Source organism: Aulonocara sp. 'chitande type north' Nkhata Bay, linkage group LG14 (genome assembly GCF_057382095.1).
Source record: "Aulonocara sp. 'chitande type north' Nkhata Bay isolate Kocher_YH1m ecotype deep benthic linkage group LG14, A_spYH_male_GT1.1, whole genome shotgun sequence".
Classification (NCBI taxonomy): domain Eukaryota; kingdom Metazoa; phylum Chordata; class Actinopteri; order Cichliformes; family Cichlidae; genus Aulonocara; species Aulonocara sp. 'chitande type north' Nkhata Bay.
The window spans coordinates 15,002,183-15,018,683 of NC_141357.1; the positions used below are offsets into that span (position 1 = coordinate 15,002,183).

Consider the following 16,501-nt stretch of genomic DNA (forward strand, 5'->3'; position numbering starts at 1 on the left):
CATGGAGTGCTGTGGCTACAGCGTCTTCCGTGGATCGGTTTGCTCTGTAGGCAAACTGGTGTGGATCCAGGCTGCGGGGCAGGGCTGCTGTGATGTGTCTGCGGACCAGCTTCTCAAAGCATTTCATTACCACTGGGGTGAGTGCCACCGGTCTGTAGTCATTCAGGCCGGTGATGTGGGGCTTCTTAGGCAAGGGGACTATGGTGGAGGACTTCAGGCAGAGTGGGACAGTCGCCTGTGCGAGGGATTTGTTGAAAATCCTGGTGAAGATCCCAGCCAGCTGTCCTGCACAATCCCTCAATATTCGACCTGGCACACCATCAGGACCCGCCGCCTTCCTCGGGTTAACAGCCTGCAGCATGCGCCTCACCTCGTGCTCTTCCAGGGTGAGGGTGGTGCTGCTATGGGTGGCGTGTTGCTGCTGTGGCTCCAATACCTCCGGTACCCTGGTCTCAAAGCGGGCAAAGAAGATATTCAGCTCCTCTGCCAGCTCCAGGTCACCGTCCGCAGCTCCGAGATTGATCTTATAGTTGGTTAGGTGCTGGATGCCTTGCCACACCTGCCGGCTGGTATTACTCTTCAAATGGTCCTCGATCCTCCTCCTATAGTCCCCCTTTGCCTCTCTGATGCCTCTCTTCAGGTTGGATCGGGCTGTGGTGTAGTAATCCCTGTTGCCAGACCTGAACGCAATGTTCCTCTCCTTCAGCAGCTGCCTGACCTCCCGGGTCATCCAGGGCTTTTGGTTGGGATAAGCCCGGATCCGTTTGACTGCTGTAACAGTGTCTATGCAGTGTTTTATATAGCAGAGGACACCGTCTGTGAACATTTCCAAGTCCTGATGTTCAAAGATATCCCAGTTAGTCCTGTCAAAACAGTCCTGCAGCTGCTGAGAGGCACCCTCTGGCCATATGGTAATATTCTTTGTGATGGTAAGAGCAGTTTTCTTGAGGGGGGCATATGCAGGGATTAGAAACAGTGACAAGTGGTCAGACTGACCCAGATGTGGCAAAGGTCTGGCCCTGTAGCCCATTTTGATGTTGGAATAAACTTTGTCCAGAATCTTGTCACCCCTAGTGGCACACTTGACGTGCTGGTGGAATTTGGGGATTGCTCTTTTTAAGTCTGCGTGATTGAAGTCCCCTGCTACGATATGTACAGCGTCAGGGTAAGTGCTCTGTTTATTATTGATGTTTGTATGCAGGAGTGCGATCGCAGAGTTAGCATTAGCATCTGGTGGTATGTAAACAGCTGTTATTATGACAACGGTGAACTCCCTAGGTAGGTAGATGGGCCTGCATTTAACAGTCAGATATTCAATGTCCGGTGAACAGTGACGGTCTATTATCACTGTGTTGGTACACCAGCTGTTGTTCACATACATACAGAGCCCCCCTCCTTTGCGCTTACCGGAGTCCACTGTTCGGTCATGTCGCTGTGTGGTATAGCCTGCTAGCTCAATAGCAGAGTCTGGAATGGATTGATGTAGCCAGTGATAAGAAGGATGCATGAGTCTTTGATGAAGTTATTCGCTGCTATTTGCAATCTCAATTCGTCCAACTTGTTCGCGAGGGATCTGGCATTTGTGATGAATAGGCTGGGGAGCGGTGGTTTGAGTGGCTGCCTCCGTAGCCTGGCTAGCGCGCCGGCCCTGCAGCCTCGCCGTCTCCTTCTCTCTCGACGCCGCCTGCGCCTCCACCCCGAAGGGATAACAATCCATGGGGAGCCCGGACTCCTCGCTATTTCCACCGGTATCTTGTGTAAGCGGACAAATTTGCTAGTCACGCTCTCGCGGTAGCTTACTCCAATCTTGAGGAGATCATGTCGGCTATAGATGTTATTCGCTTGGCTGGTAGAACACAAAAACAAACATAAGGCGTACAAAATTATCCAAACATAGCATCGATCGGTAGAACACTGAGCTGCTGCAACTACGTGCGCCGCCATCTTGAAAACACATAGAGAGTGTTGGGCGTTAGCCTCTGGGTGCTGATTTTCAGTTGATAGATGATTGCCTTGTGGGAGGCAACTAGAGCTGGGCGATAGAACGATAACGATATGTATCGCGATATAACTTTTTCTCGATAGAAAAATTAAACTATCACGATAGACCTCGCCGCTCTTAAAAAAAAGAAAAAAAAGAACAGCCAATCCAAATTACGTAGCGCAAAGCCGAACCAATCACAGCCGCAGCGTCACGTCACGTTACTTGTTACGTACAGCACAAGTGCCAAGCCGCACATGTGTATTTGTTTGGGAAGCAGCCAGCGGGTAATGGAGGAAATGAGTGTGCCGACTAGAAAAATCAACCGAGCGTGACCGAAGGTTACCGAAGAGAAAACAGATGATGGTTCCAATGCCGGAGAGATTGTCGAACAGAAGAGCCATAGAAGTTCCGTAGTGTGAAGGTATTTCGGCTATTTCAAGTCTGACAAAAAACAGAGTAGCGTGCACTGTAAATTGTGCCGAAAGCAAGTCTGGAAATACAATAAACTGGTGCATGCGCTACGTCCACACGTACCCGGGTATTTTTGAAAACGCAGATTTTTCTATGCGTTTGCACCTTTCGTCCACACGTAAACGGCGTTTTTGGTCACTGAAAACGAAGATTTTTGAAAACTCCGTTTTTGCATTTACGTGTGAACTAGAAAAACGGAGAAAACGCAGCGTCAAAGCATTTTTTGACGTCACACTGTGCGCCACGTTATTGTTTCGGTGAAATGAATTTCTACAATACTGTTACTGTTAATTCTACTCTCTGCAGTGTTTAAATGCTTACATATACACACAGTTACTGTCCCTCCACACATACGACTCTGTTCTGCTTCTATGCCCCAGCTTTGTTTACTTTTTCCCACCGAGGCTTCTAGACTTCTGATTGGCCAACATTTCTGCACGGTTAGGAATCTAGCGCCACCTGCTGCTTTGGCATGTTCATAGCAGCGTTTTCCTTCATTTCTGCCTTTATTGTGTGGACGGGATTATTTTTTAAAACGAAAATGGAAAATCTCCGTTTTCAAAAATACCCGTGTACGTTAGGACGTAGCCTCAGTCTCTGACTGGAAGCGCTAATTCGTCATTCGGCTTTTGTCAGACTAAAGTAACTGTTAAAACTGTTTGAAAAGCTAAGCTATACAACAAGGAGAGATTGAGAATTTCCTTTTAGTTCTCAGTTTATTTGATATTGACAAAAGTTAGTCAGTTTTGTCTGTTCTTCTGTAAAACAAACTAAGATTTATTTTTAGAATTAATATTTTGTTTCTAAGTGGAATTGACAATTTAGTCTGTTTCGTTTGTTCTATTTTGAAACTTAAACACTTTAGCGGCTGCCTTTTGTGTAGTTTGCAATATTTGCCTTTATTTATCTGAAAAAGTCTCATGTTCCTTAAGTACATCTACCCTGTTGAACTTATTATGGGAAATAAATATTTAAATAAAAACAAACTGCTGATTATTTCACATTTTACTTGTGAGCAACGGCGCATTTAAATCTCACAAATATAGTTATTTGGCTTATATCATGATAGATATCGTTATCGCCTGAAATGAAAAAAACGTATCGTGATATGAAAAAATCTTATATCACCCAGCTCTAGAGGCAACCTGTCTCTAAACAGCAACAATGTGTCTCAGAGTGATTGCAATCACTCTCAGACAGATTTGTGAAGGTTTGCAAATAATTGCTTTAAATTTAAAAACACAGACAGATTGCCAACATGTTGTAATCGATCTGAGTCAGTCTGCGATGAAGAGAGGAACTCATCTACGACACATTTCTTTGCAACAGGGACTCAAGTCAACTGGCTACCAAATAGTTGCATTCTAGTTATATTTCTATATAATAGTAAGGTTGCTGAGCACCTATGTCATTATAGAGTTAAGCTGCCATCCTGCAGCAATGATGTCACTATTTGCGGGGGACTTTCTGAATTTCTATTTCAAATCAGGTTCCAGCTGGACTTTTGTAAATAATTCGATGAGGGTTAATCATTTGGAAGAAATGGACATGTCTTATTGAGATAGAGAAATCAATTAATGTATTAGGCAATTAGACTCCAAGCGGTGATAGGATTTAGGACAGGACTTCCCAGGGTCTAGACGCTGGTGGCAGGGAAGATGTGAAGGACAGAACACCCAGGAAAGCAGGGAGATTTGTGATTGCAATTGTTCTTTATATAAATTTCTGTGTGTGCAAGCAGCAACATGTTTGCATTTTTCCCAACTTATATACAGGCATCACAGTAATAAGTTGGCAAAAACACTTCATAGGTAAGCGTCACAAAATCCATTGCACACAGTGACACTAATTTTGGCCTTGCTGTGATCTCCAGCCACTGTTTGTTCAGTGCGACTGTGGCATAACCATTTTGCTATATAAATGCATGATTATATGCATTTATATAGCATATAATCATTGTTTTCCTCTATCATAGTTTATAGTGTCAGCCTCAAGCACTCATTTAAAGAACTGCACAGTAAGGCGTGGTAGTTTGCTTATTTGTTTTTTACTTTTTTGGTTGTTTTTTTAATTTGCAAAAAATATAATTTTGGTCAGAAATGTATATATCTTATGACAGACTAAAAGGATGATACCATTGCATTTTAGAGTTTTACCATCTGAGTCCTCAAATTGAATAATGTTTTCACTGGTACCTGTAGAAACATGCCAGCAGTCTGATCATCAGCTTAGACAGTTAGGTGTGAATTGATTTTCAATTCTATGACCAGCAATGGAAAAAGGGGGCAGTGTTATCTGCTCCATGAATAATGATTACTGATGTGTCCTTGAGAAAGACAAAGAACGAGACTGAAGGGAAGTGTGACTGCTTTCACATGACACAGGGTGAAACTGCAAAGCAGCAGCATGCGTTCTCAGCATGTTTGAGTGAAAGTACAAATACCAAATTTTAGTTTCTCTTGAAAAAAAACTGCCAACCGCAGAGACATAAATCGGTTAACAAAGGTTCTGCTTTGTTTAAAGGATGGCTGGTACTGTTGCCTTGGTATTCAATGAGGCTCACTAAAATAATCAATACAGAGGAAAGCACAAAGTTAAAAGAATGAACAGCTTAAATAAAAAATAATAAAATAAGAGAGCAGGAGAAAGCCTACATGTGCATGAAAACTGTATTGACAGTTGGTGATGTTGCACTATGTCCTGTCCTGAAATGTGAGGCTTTTTGTTAATGACTGTGATCCTGTGGCTGCAGTTAATCACCTGCATCCCTCACAATAAACATACTGTTGGCATGAAAGTTAAGTGAAAGTATTTGTTTCAGTGCCTGAGTGCGTGGGTGAGAGGCATGACGTAGGTGTGTGTGTGTGTGTGTGTGTGTGTGTGTGTGTGTGTGTGTGTGTGTTTGTAAAACAGCAGCCCACCATTAAAGCTCACAGCCAGCCCTCTCCCAGCACACCAGGATTAACAGCACTTAAATGTTCCTGTTAGTACACCACCTCCTCTTTGCCTCCCACGCCAACCAGTACACATGGTGCTGCCCACAGCTTTGCTCATGCAACACACACGACCTCTGTGGTTTTTGTGCTCTTTGCTCGACCCTGGCTGCCTAAGCCTCCAATAAATGGTACTGAAGTGCACCCATCGGAGGGTGTGCGGGGTGGGGGGCTAAGCCCAGAATGTCCTCTATTTCACAGATCTATTAGAATCTGAGTACATGACAGAGGCAGGAACACAGGAAAGGAGGAAGACAGACCCTGACTAAATCAAAGGGGCAAAAATGAGTCTCCTTCTCCAGTCATGCATTAGATTATGTTAATGCCCCTTTCTTTCAGGCCTTTGCTCCATGTCTGGTTATCACATGCCCCCTGTGACAAATCATACACAGAAGGACAGAAATGGATGGTAGGTACCTGCCACAGAAATCAATAACAGAACGGATTCCCATTTGACTCTCAGCAAGCAGAGAGATAGACGGGGGATGTGAATGAATGAAGGTGTTTATGGGAGTCTGCTGGGGGAGACTATGGGACCTTTTTATGAACTCGGGGATGGAACAGCCACCATTACATTAAACCAGGGAGTGTATTGTTCTAAGCCATAGCATATTCCAGTAATTACTAGACAGCAGCAGACAGAGGAAGTGCAACAGCAAAGAAGAAGCAAAGCAACAGCAGAGAGAAGTGCACACACACAGGGACTTTTTACTACTTTGCGCTTGCCACACTGGATCAGCCTACATAAATGGGTCATAAATGACAAATGTAACATACTGAAAGATAATCCAGATTTATTGCAACAAGAGTGTGAGATAATAAAAAAAACAAACAGGGATGAAGCATATCATATGGCACCTTTTAAGTTTTAGTGTGTGTTTAAAGTTTCATATTAAAAACAACATTAACAAAAATAGTCCACATCCCCAAATATGAAACTGCACTGTTAAGTTTAATGTGGAAGTATTACCTAAAAAAACTGAGTGTCTCAGTTATTTCAGAGAGAAAGAGCAGAGGCGCAACATCCCACGTACCCCACTATCACCTAACTAAACCGTTCGCATGATGAGTCACATCAGAATCTGTTTGATGAAGTGATAATTAATGCATTCAATGGATACAAATGCAAATGGGAAAAAGAAAAACCTTATATGCCAGGAATACAGTTTTTGTCACGGTTTGCCGGGGCAAGCCGTGTGGACCCAGGACCCAGGATCATGACAGTACCCCCCCCCTCAAAGGCTGGCCCCAGACAGCCCAACAAGAAACAAAACAGCCAGAAAAAACAGAAAACAACCCGACCAGGGCGGGCGGCGGGGGCCCAGGAAGGAGGGCTCGAAGCAAAACAAAACCGGAGCACCAGAAGGCCAAAAGACAAAAACAAAAAACGAGTCCAAAACCAAAAGAAACGAAGCACACCAGAACACAGGAAAAAACAGAGTCCAAAACAGAAGAGTTCAGGGGGCCGACAGCACAGGAGTCCAAAACAGTTCAGGGGGCCGACCGTGCGGACGGCAACGGCGGCGACGTGGACACAGTTCGGGGGGGCCGGCCGTGCGGACGGCAACGGCGGCGACGTGGACACAGTTCGGGGGGCCGGCCGTGCGGAAGGCAATGGCGGCCACTCAGGCGATGGCGGTCCGGGGGCCGGCCGTGCGGAAGGCAACGGCGGCGACGAGGGAGACGACGGAGCAGTTCAGGGGGCCGACCGCGCGGAAGGCAACGGCGGCGACTCAGGCGATGGCGATCCGGACCAGGCGAGGCAGCAGAGGCCGGACCAGGCGAAGCACAGGCTGAAGCCGGACCAGACGAAGCACAGGCAGAGGCCGGACCAGGCGAAGCACAGGCAGAGGCCGGACCAGGCGAAGCACAGGCAGAGGCCGGACCAGGCGAGGCTGAAGGCTCTGAGGCTGGACCAGGCGAGGCTGAAGGCTCTGAGGCCGGACCAGGCGAGGCTGAAGACACGGAGGCCGGGCCAGGCGAGGCTGAAGACACGGAGGCCGGGCCAGGCGAGGATGAAGACACGGAGGCCGGGCCAGGCGAGGCTGAAGACACGGAGGCTGGGCCAGGCGAGGCTGAAGACACGGAGGCTGGGCCAGGCGAGGCTGAAGGCCCTGGAGCTGCAGCAGGCGAGGATGATGATGGAGCTACAGCAGGCGGCTGGACGGGCTGAACGGGCCCCTCGGACCCTCCAGCGGAGGCAGGAGGCTGAACGGGCCCCTCGGACCCTCCAGCGGAGACAGGAGACGAAGGCCGGAGCGGTCCCTCGGACCCCCCAGCGGAGACTAGAGACGAAGGCCGGAGCGGTCCTACGGACCCTCCAGCAGAAGTCACCACTAAGCCAGCAGTCATGGAGTCCTCTGGCAAACACGAAGGCAACTGGCGATGCACTGAGCACTGGCTCTGCCCAGGCAACGCTGACATGGTGCAGTTCTCAGGTGGCTGCATAAACTTCAGGGGTCCAGAATCAGCCAGGGACTGAGACCTAGCCTCTGGGGAAGCCCTGGAGCGGCAAACTGTGCCAATGGCGGCTGAACCATGAAAAGCACCTTGAGGTGAAATTAAACTTTCTCCCTGCATGGAGTGAATGAGTGAAACCGGTGATACTGGAGCCAGAGCTACGGGTAGCGGGGGCACTGGAGTTACTGGGGCCTGCGCTACAGGCGGCACTGGAGCTACTGGGGCCTGCGCTACAGGCGGCACTGGAGCTACTGGGGCCTGCGCTACAGGCGGCACTGGAGACTGAACTGAGGGTGGCACTGGAGACTGAACTGAGGGTGGCACTGGAGACTGAACTGAAGGGGACACTGGAGACTGAACTGAAGGGGACACTGGAGACTGAACCGAAGGGGACACTGGAGACTGAACCGAAGGGGACACTGGAGACTGAACTGAAGGAGGCACAGGAGACTGAGCTGAGAGGAGCACTGGCTGCGGGGGAGCTAACCGAGCTGAGAGTGGCTGCGGGGGAGCTAACTTAGCTGCCGGTAGCTGCACAGGCGATAAGCAGCTCGCGTTGACATCCGCCACACAAAACGCAGCCCCTGAATGAACAGTCATGCAGTCCGAAAATGAAAAAGAGTCCTCACTCACCACAGCCGGCGATTTAGAAGCCCGAACGTCCGGCTGTGGGGTGGCGCGCTTGCGGCGCGATCGGCGTTTCCTCCCCGCAGACAGCTCCGACGGGCCGGGCAAGATCACATCCGGCGAGTCGGGCAGCGAGGCAGGAGTGGCTGAGAGAAGGTGCGGTGTGAGCCGGAGAAAAGCCTGCATGGTCGGAGGAAGCGACTGCAGAAGCCATGGCAGGCCAGAAAAGAGCCGTTGTAGCCGACTTTCCACGGCACGACGAAGCTCCTCTGGAGGGTTCTCCAGCCATAGCCCGAGGAGAATCTCCACATTGTACGCAATGTCGTCCTGGAGCTCCTCGGACGGATTCACTGCCGCTGGGTCCATGGTGGCTGGTTCGTACTGTCACGGTTTGCCGGGGCAAGCCGTGTGGAATATGAAATAGGACCCAAAATGCGGCAGCTCTGGTGCAGATGAGTGTTTATTTACAGGGGTGTGAGTACAAACAGCGGTGGCGACAAAACATGAAACCGGAAACCTAAACTGGGTAAACTAATAAGACAAACCAGAATGAGGATGCAGGGAGGTCCGGAGAAATACATACAGGGAGAGCGAGGGGAAACAACACAGACGAACCAGCGATTACCAAGACAGAAAATACAACTTAAATACACTCAGAGAACACAGGGAGATTACACACAGGTGGGAGACACAGCTGGGAGTGATTAACATGACGAGACCAGGGAGGCAAACTGAAAACACTCACATAAGACGCAGACCTTCACAATAAAACAGGAACACACGGGGGGGAACAGGGTAAACACCAATTAGAGAACAGAACCAAAATCGCGAAGAGAAAACACAAAACACTGGGTCAAAAGGACCCAGGATCATGACAGTTTTAATCAAAATCATGATAGTGTCTTAAGATTATACACCCAACCCTAGGCAGCGAAAGCAAGGGTATAGTACACACGCAGACAGGCAAAGACAAGGGTGTATTGTCAAGCTCCATAGCCTTTTGAGATCTACAGATACAGAAAGACAGTTTCAAAGGTCCCCATCATTATTAACCACCTGCTGGCTGTAAGGATACTAACGATACTATTGTCACTGGAAAATTTGGCTTCATACAAGACTTGCCTCATGGTGTTCAAGGTTCAAGGTTCTTTATTCATCACATGCATAGTTAAACAAGTATAACACACAGTGAAATGTTTGGTTTTGGGCCCGGATGGCTTGGGGATAGAAGCCCCTCTTGAGTCTCTCTGTCCTTGCCCGGATGATGCGGAACCTTCTACCGGATTGCAGAAGTTGGAACAGTTTGTTGCCAGGATGGGACAGTATCTGCGCTGCTCTACTGTAGTCCGGCATCTCCTGGTGTAGGTGTCCTGAAGCAGGGGGAGAGCAATCCTGCAGCAGCGTTCTGCTGTATGGATCAATCTCTGAAGGGCTTTTTGGTCCTTAACACAGCTGTTCCCAAACCAGGATGTGATGTTCTGTGTGAGGATGCTCTCCACAGCGCCTCTATAGAAAATCCTGAGGATCTCTGGAGAGACCCTGAACTTCCTCAGTTGTCGTAGGTAGTACAGGCGCTGCCTAGCCTTTTTGGTCTGGACCTGAATGTGGGCAGCCCATGTCAGGTCTGAGGAGATGTGGACATCAAGATACTTGAAGGACTGCACCCTCTCCACTGGAGCTCCATTGATGATAATGGGCTTGTAGTCTCTGTGCTGACTCCTTCTGAAGTCCACCACCAGCTCCTTGGTCTTGCCAACGTTCAGCTGGAGGTGGTTGTCCTGGCATCATGATGCCAGATTCTTCACTTCATCCATGTAGGCCGCCTCATCGTTGTCGGAGATGGCGCCCAACACCACTGTGTCGTCAGCAAACTTCACAATGGTGTTGGAGCCATGGGTGGCCACACAGTCTGAAGTGTAGAGGGAGTAGAGCAGTGGCGAGAGGACACATCCCTGTGATGCTCCTGTGTTGATGGTAATGCTGTTAGAGACGCATCGACCCACAAGGTCCCCTTCTAGATAAGGCACAAGTACAGGCCTGTCTTAAGTTTGCCAGTGAACATCTAAATGATGAGGTTATAGGATCAGAAAAGGATTGGGAGAAAGAAGAGAAATCCTGAGTGTGACCAAAAGAACACCATCCCCACAGTCAAGCACGGAGGTGGAAACGTTATGCTTTGAGGCTGTTTTTCTGCTACGGGTACAGGATGACCTCCCTGCATCTGGGCCAATGGATGGGGCCGTGTACATAAAATCTTGGTTGAAATCCTCCTTCCCTCAACCAAAACATTGAAGACATGTCGTGGATGTGTCTTCCGGTATGACAATGATCTGAGGCAACAAAGGAGTGGCTAAAGAAGAAGCACATCAAGGTCATGGAGTGGCCTAGCAGTCTCCAGACCTCAATCCTATAGAAAATCTGTGGAAGGAGCTGAAGTTTCGAGTTGCCAAGCAGTAGCCAAGAAACCTAAAATCCCTCCTGAGACATGTGCAAACCTGGTGACCAACAACAAGGAAAATCTTACCACTGTGCTTGCCAACAAGGGTTTCTCCATCAAGTACTAAGTTTTTTTTTACTTGGGTATCAAATACACTTTTCTCTAAATGACATGCTAATCACTTTATAACTTTGATGTTTGGGTTTTTTTCCAAATCTTTGTTTGATATTCTGTCTCTCTCCATTAAAATGAAAGTGCCATAGAATTTAGAAACTCTTGATTTCTTTGGAAGAGATTTCTTTCATTTCTTTCCCCTGCAGAATTCACAAATTCAGCAGCGGGTCAAATAATTATTTCCCCCACTGTAATGTGATTCGTGGTTAAAAAGGAAAAACAAGCAAGATTCCCTGATCATTAATATTCATACCATATGGCATATCATATGGGAAAATGCAACCGCCACCTCACATTGACACGGAGACAAAGCAACACGCTGCCGTTGCCGTGTTACTGAGAGCGAGCTTTACGTTAAAACAGATGGAAGATTACAAGAGGAAGTATTGTTCCATTTCTTATTCAAATTATATGGATTAGTGCAGCATATGGAGTGGGTGCAGCGACGAAGCACACCTCACATTGCAACAAATGTAATTTCAACACATTTACATTTCTGAGTTGTAAAAAGAAGCACGTTTGTTAACAACATATGTGGTTTCAAGATGGTGTTTCATTAACATGGTGCTTTAAAAGGTACAGTACGGTCCAAACACATGTATAGAATGAAAATGACTTAATTTTGCTTTGTTAAGACTAGAATCTATGTGTTCAGATATAATTCTAACCAAAATAATCAGGAACTTTCAAAGTAGTGCTAACCTTTTGAATCTCTTCAGGCAAAGGGTAGATCAGAGAACTGTGAAGGTCCGCGCTTATGTCTTTCTCCTCCACCTCCTGGTCTCCTAGAAACAAGCAGAATTAGCTTAGTTAGTCTTTCACTTTCAAGAGAATAAAGTAATCAAACCATTTATATAACATCGGATAGATGGCATTTTGAAATTGCTTCTTTTGACCAGCCGTCCAAAATAATCAATGCAAGCTGAGATTCAACAGAGAACAGCAGCAAATTGGTACATAAGAATACATTTCTGAATGACTAATAGATTTAAAAAATTGTTTGTGAGCAATTTTGTTGGTCAGGTAAAGCTTTTAATGGAAAGATAGTTTTTTGGAGTTTTTTTTATGGGGCTATTGCAGGCAAAGTGAAAAGAAAGTACACCTTCTTTCACTTCTGTTTTTTATGTATTGGGGCATAAAAATCAGGTCTTAAAATTAGGTGAGTACAACCTCAGATGAACAATTAACTGAAGCAATGTTATACAGAAAAGTGGACCAAAATTTCTGCACAAAGCTGCGAGAAAGTGAGAAAATCATACAGAAAAAAAGTATTTTAAGGTATTGCTGATAAAAGTGGTTCTAAAAGTCACTGAATCATGGGGTGTAGTTAGTTTTTCATACACTGCTTCTGCATTTTGGCTGCTGTTTTCAGCATAAAAGTGGGTGGTACTTTTAAACTGATGAATAGCACTTTGCCTCTAAGGTTAATGTAAGGGCAAATCCCTTAGCGTGATGTCCACCATATTAAACCCATTTGTGGTACACTCTATTCAGTAGATTAATCAGTTCAGATTACAGCATTAAGCTAAGAGACCGTAGCAGCTTTTTGCTGCTGGAGGTATTTTGACTTCACAGCCAAACACTTGCCTGTCCTCGACTGCAAACTGTTTCAATTTTCAAGCCTGGGGACTTTGCAAAAAAGCAAGGCTCTAATAACTTTCTGTGCTGTGTGTCATGGTTTATTAAGGATGAAGGTGATATATAGGTGTAATGCAAGAGAACAATTATTTGTCTGCCTTGTGCTCTCAGTTTGTGTAATTGCTACAGTCCCAGATAAGGTCTTTTCCCTGTTGTGTAATAGACGCCACTGAGATAAAGTCAGTCATGCGGGAATGGATGCAGAAGGTCGCATGAGGAGAACAGCAACACAAGCGTAACCAGGGCTCTGTCTATGTGCGAGTGCACGCTTTTAGGGCATTTATCTATCGGCTTGCCATTAGTGAGGGGAACGGAACACACCAATCCAACACTTGACCTCAAATTAGATACCTCTGGCTAACTCAGACCCAGAGGTCACTCCCATCAGATGACCTGCTATGTGCCACACATTAAATGCACTTTGCGGGTCATTGGCAGATATTGAATGAGAAGACGTATGGGAAAACGTACAGCACAGACACAAAGGATTTGGCCAGCAGCACAATGCAAACAGACAGACAAACATCAACAACTGCAAGTAATCCATGAAGTCATGCAAAGACAGACAGTTTGGCCCCAATGCACCCGCTAAAACCTTCAAGAATTCGCATGTAAACAAGCACGAGTACTCCCTCTGTGTCTTTCACACTCTCACGGCAATGCAGACACATAAACCCAATCCAATCAAAGACCAGGCTTCATGCTCACGCACGCTAATATCCTGATTGCCCCCCTACTGGCTTTAGGCTTTGCATTTAAAACACAGCAGAGATCCTCAATCACTGGCTCACACAACACAGATAAATTAGTGACGCCCTGTGACAGCATTAAGCCAGCCTACCCTTTTTCGTGGACACAGATATAAAAGGCCGATTTTGCATGACAACCGTTCCCCTGTGACATTTTGCCTGCTTTAGCCCTGATTGGACTATTAATCAATCTAATGTGAGAGAGGCAAGCTGTTCATAAACTCATCTATTCAGCACGGGTGTAAGCCTTGAATCGTGAGAGGAAACATACACAACAACACAAAAAGTCAACAGGGCTCACAGGGGGCTTAAATAACACAAAGATAAGCATGGAAGGCCATTAAAAAAAAGGATTTTACTGCGAAAGAAAATTTGCCTTCAGCCATCATCATCATGAAGGATGCACAGTCAGATTATATAACTGTGTTTTAATAATCCACCAAGACTACTGTCTGCTTAAGAAGTATAGCAGCATGAAGTCTGTAATAGTTGTACAATATACAGGGAGTGCAGAATTATTAGGCAAGTTGTATTTTTGAGGAATAATTTTATTATTGAACAACAACCATGTTCTCAATGAACCCAAAAAACTCATTAATATCAAAGCTGAATGTTTTTGGAAGTAGTTTTTAGTTTGTTTTTAGTTTTAGCTATTTTAGGGGGATATCTGTGTGTGCAGGTGACTATTACTGTGCATAATTATTAGGCAACTTAACAAAAAACAATATATACCCATTTCAATTATTTATTTTTACCAGTGAAACCAATATAACATCTCCACATTCACAAATATACATTTCTGACATTCAAAAACAAAACAAAAACAAATCAGCAACCAATATAGCCACCTTTCTTTGCAAGGACACTCAAAAGCCTGCCATCCATGGATTCTGTCAGTGTTTTGATCTGTTCACCATCAACATTGCGTGCAGCAGCAACCACAGCCTCCCAGACACTGTTCAGAGAGGTGTACTGTTTTCCTTCCTTGTAAATCTCACATTTGATGATGGACCACAGGTTCTCAATGGGGTTCAGATCAGGTGAACAAGGAGGCCATGTCATTAGTTTTTCTTCTTTTATACCCTTTCTTGCCAGCCACGCTGTGGAGTACTTGGACGCGTGTGATGGAGCATTGTCCTGCATGAAAATCATGTTTTTCTTGAAGGATGCAGACTTCTTCCTGTACCACTGCTTGAAGAAGGTGTCTTCCAGAAACTGGCAGTAGGACTGGGAGTTGAGCTTGACTCCATCCTCAACCCGAAAAGGCCCCACAAGCTCATCTTTGATGATACCAGCCCAAACCAGTACTCCACCTCCACCTTGCTGGCGTCTGAGTCGGACTGGAGCTCTCTGCCCTTTACCAATCCAGCCACGGGCCCATCCATCTGGCCCATCAAGACTCACTCTCATTTCATCAGTCCATAAAACCTTAGAAAAACCAGTCTTGAGATATTTCTTGGCCCAGTCTTGACGTTTCAGCTTGTGTGTCTTGTTCAGTGGTGGTCGTCTTTCAGCCTTTCTTACCTTGCCCATGTCTCTGAGTATTGCGCACCTTGTGCTTTTGGGCACTCCAGTGATGTTGCAGCTCTGAAATATGGCCAAACTGGTGGCAAGTGGCATCTTGGCAACTGCACGCTTGACTTTTCTCAGTTCATGGGCAGTTATTTTGCGCTTTGGTTTTTCCACATGCTTCTTGCGACCCTGTTGACTATTTTGAATGAAACGCTTGATTGTTCGATGATCACGCTTCAGAAGCTTTGCAATTTTGAGACTGCTGCATCCCTCTGCAAGATATCTCACTATTTTTGACTTTTCTGAGCCTGTCAAGTCCTTCTTTTGACCCATTTTGCCAAAGGAAAGGACGTTGCCTAATAATTATGCACACCTGATATAGGGTGTTGATGTCATTAGACCACACCCCTTCTCATTACAGAGATGCACATCACCTAATATGCTTAATTGGTAGTAGGCTTTCGAGCCTATACAGCTTGGAGTAAGACAACATGCATGAAGAGGATGATGTGGACAAAATACTCATTTGCCTAATAATTCTGCACTCCCTGTATGACAAATATATGCCCGTACTGTCTGGTAAATAAATACAGCGTCAAACTGCATGTGTACATGATTGAAAAACATCCAAATCTGCAGAGGTGTGAGAAGGTTTTGAATGAGATTTCAGAGGTTTTCATAGACCTAAAACTTTCTGCAGCTTTCCCACGACCACCCTCCAAAACACAACACCATGTTGTATTCCTGCAGCAGCTGGCGCGAAGAAACGTCTATAATATAATGAATCTGAATAAAATATTAAAAACTGGACAGCACTGAGCATGCATTACCAATGAAGGCAGACACATATCTAAACGCTGGATCAGCTTAGCGATGTGTTTAGCCGCTGTGTACAGAATGCAGCCAGCTACTTTTTAATTTCAGTATGTCACAAAGTGTAATTAAAAACAAAACAAAACATAAGGACACGAGTCAAAGAGAATAACTAACTAAGGCTAATATTAAAAAAAAGAAAAATAAACTCTTAACACTAGAAACAAATCAGTGCGCTTCTTCTTCGGTCTAGTTAACTGGGGTTAAACGAATGTACAGCCTTGTTACTTTTTTATGTGTCGACTATGTAAAGAAGTAAAGAACAAACTGCTACCTACCCATTATCTGGCCTGAAAAATAGGTAAAAATAACAACAAGGCATTAACAAGTTTAACTTGCGCGAGCCACGCGCTGGCTGTTGCTATGGCTACGACGTAACTACACGTAGAACGTCCAAAGATCACCACGACGTTAGCCAGCGCGAGCACCGGATATTTGATTGTCTACCAAAATAAAAGCAGCCACCTTGGAGACCTTTGTTTCATTTGACACGCACTACCACGTTTAAAGCGGTTACTTATTTGTGAAACCGTTTGCTTTGTTGCTATAGCAGCTTTGTTTTAACCTCTTGAGCAACACTTAA

At 45.7% G+C, this 16,501-nt stretch overlaps 1 protein-coding gene across 1 annotated transcript in view; it reads right to left on the minus strand.

Annotated features, from left to right (window-relative positions):
• lekr1 (Leucine-, glutamate- and lysine-rich protein 1) overlaps nucleotides 1-16,284 on the minus strand; it is a 98,292-nt gene extending 82,008 nt beyond the window's left edge. Inside the window, exons 1-2 of the mRNA XM_086261121.1 lie at nucleotides 16,197-16,284; nucleotides 11,849-11,931 (exon numbers count right to left, since the gene is read on the minus strand). Coding sequence (XP_086117247.1) covers nucleotides 11,849-11,931; nucleotides 16,197-16,200 — 87 coding nt within the window. The 5' untranslated portion in view covers nucleotides 16,201-16,284. The remainder of the gene's footprint in view (nucleotides 1-11,848; nucleotides 11,932-16,196) is intronic.
• Nucleotides 16,285-16,501: the final 217 nt, after the last annotated feature.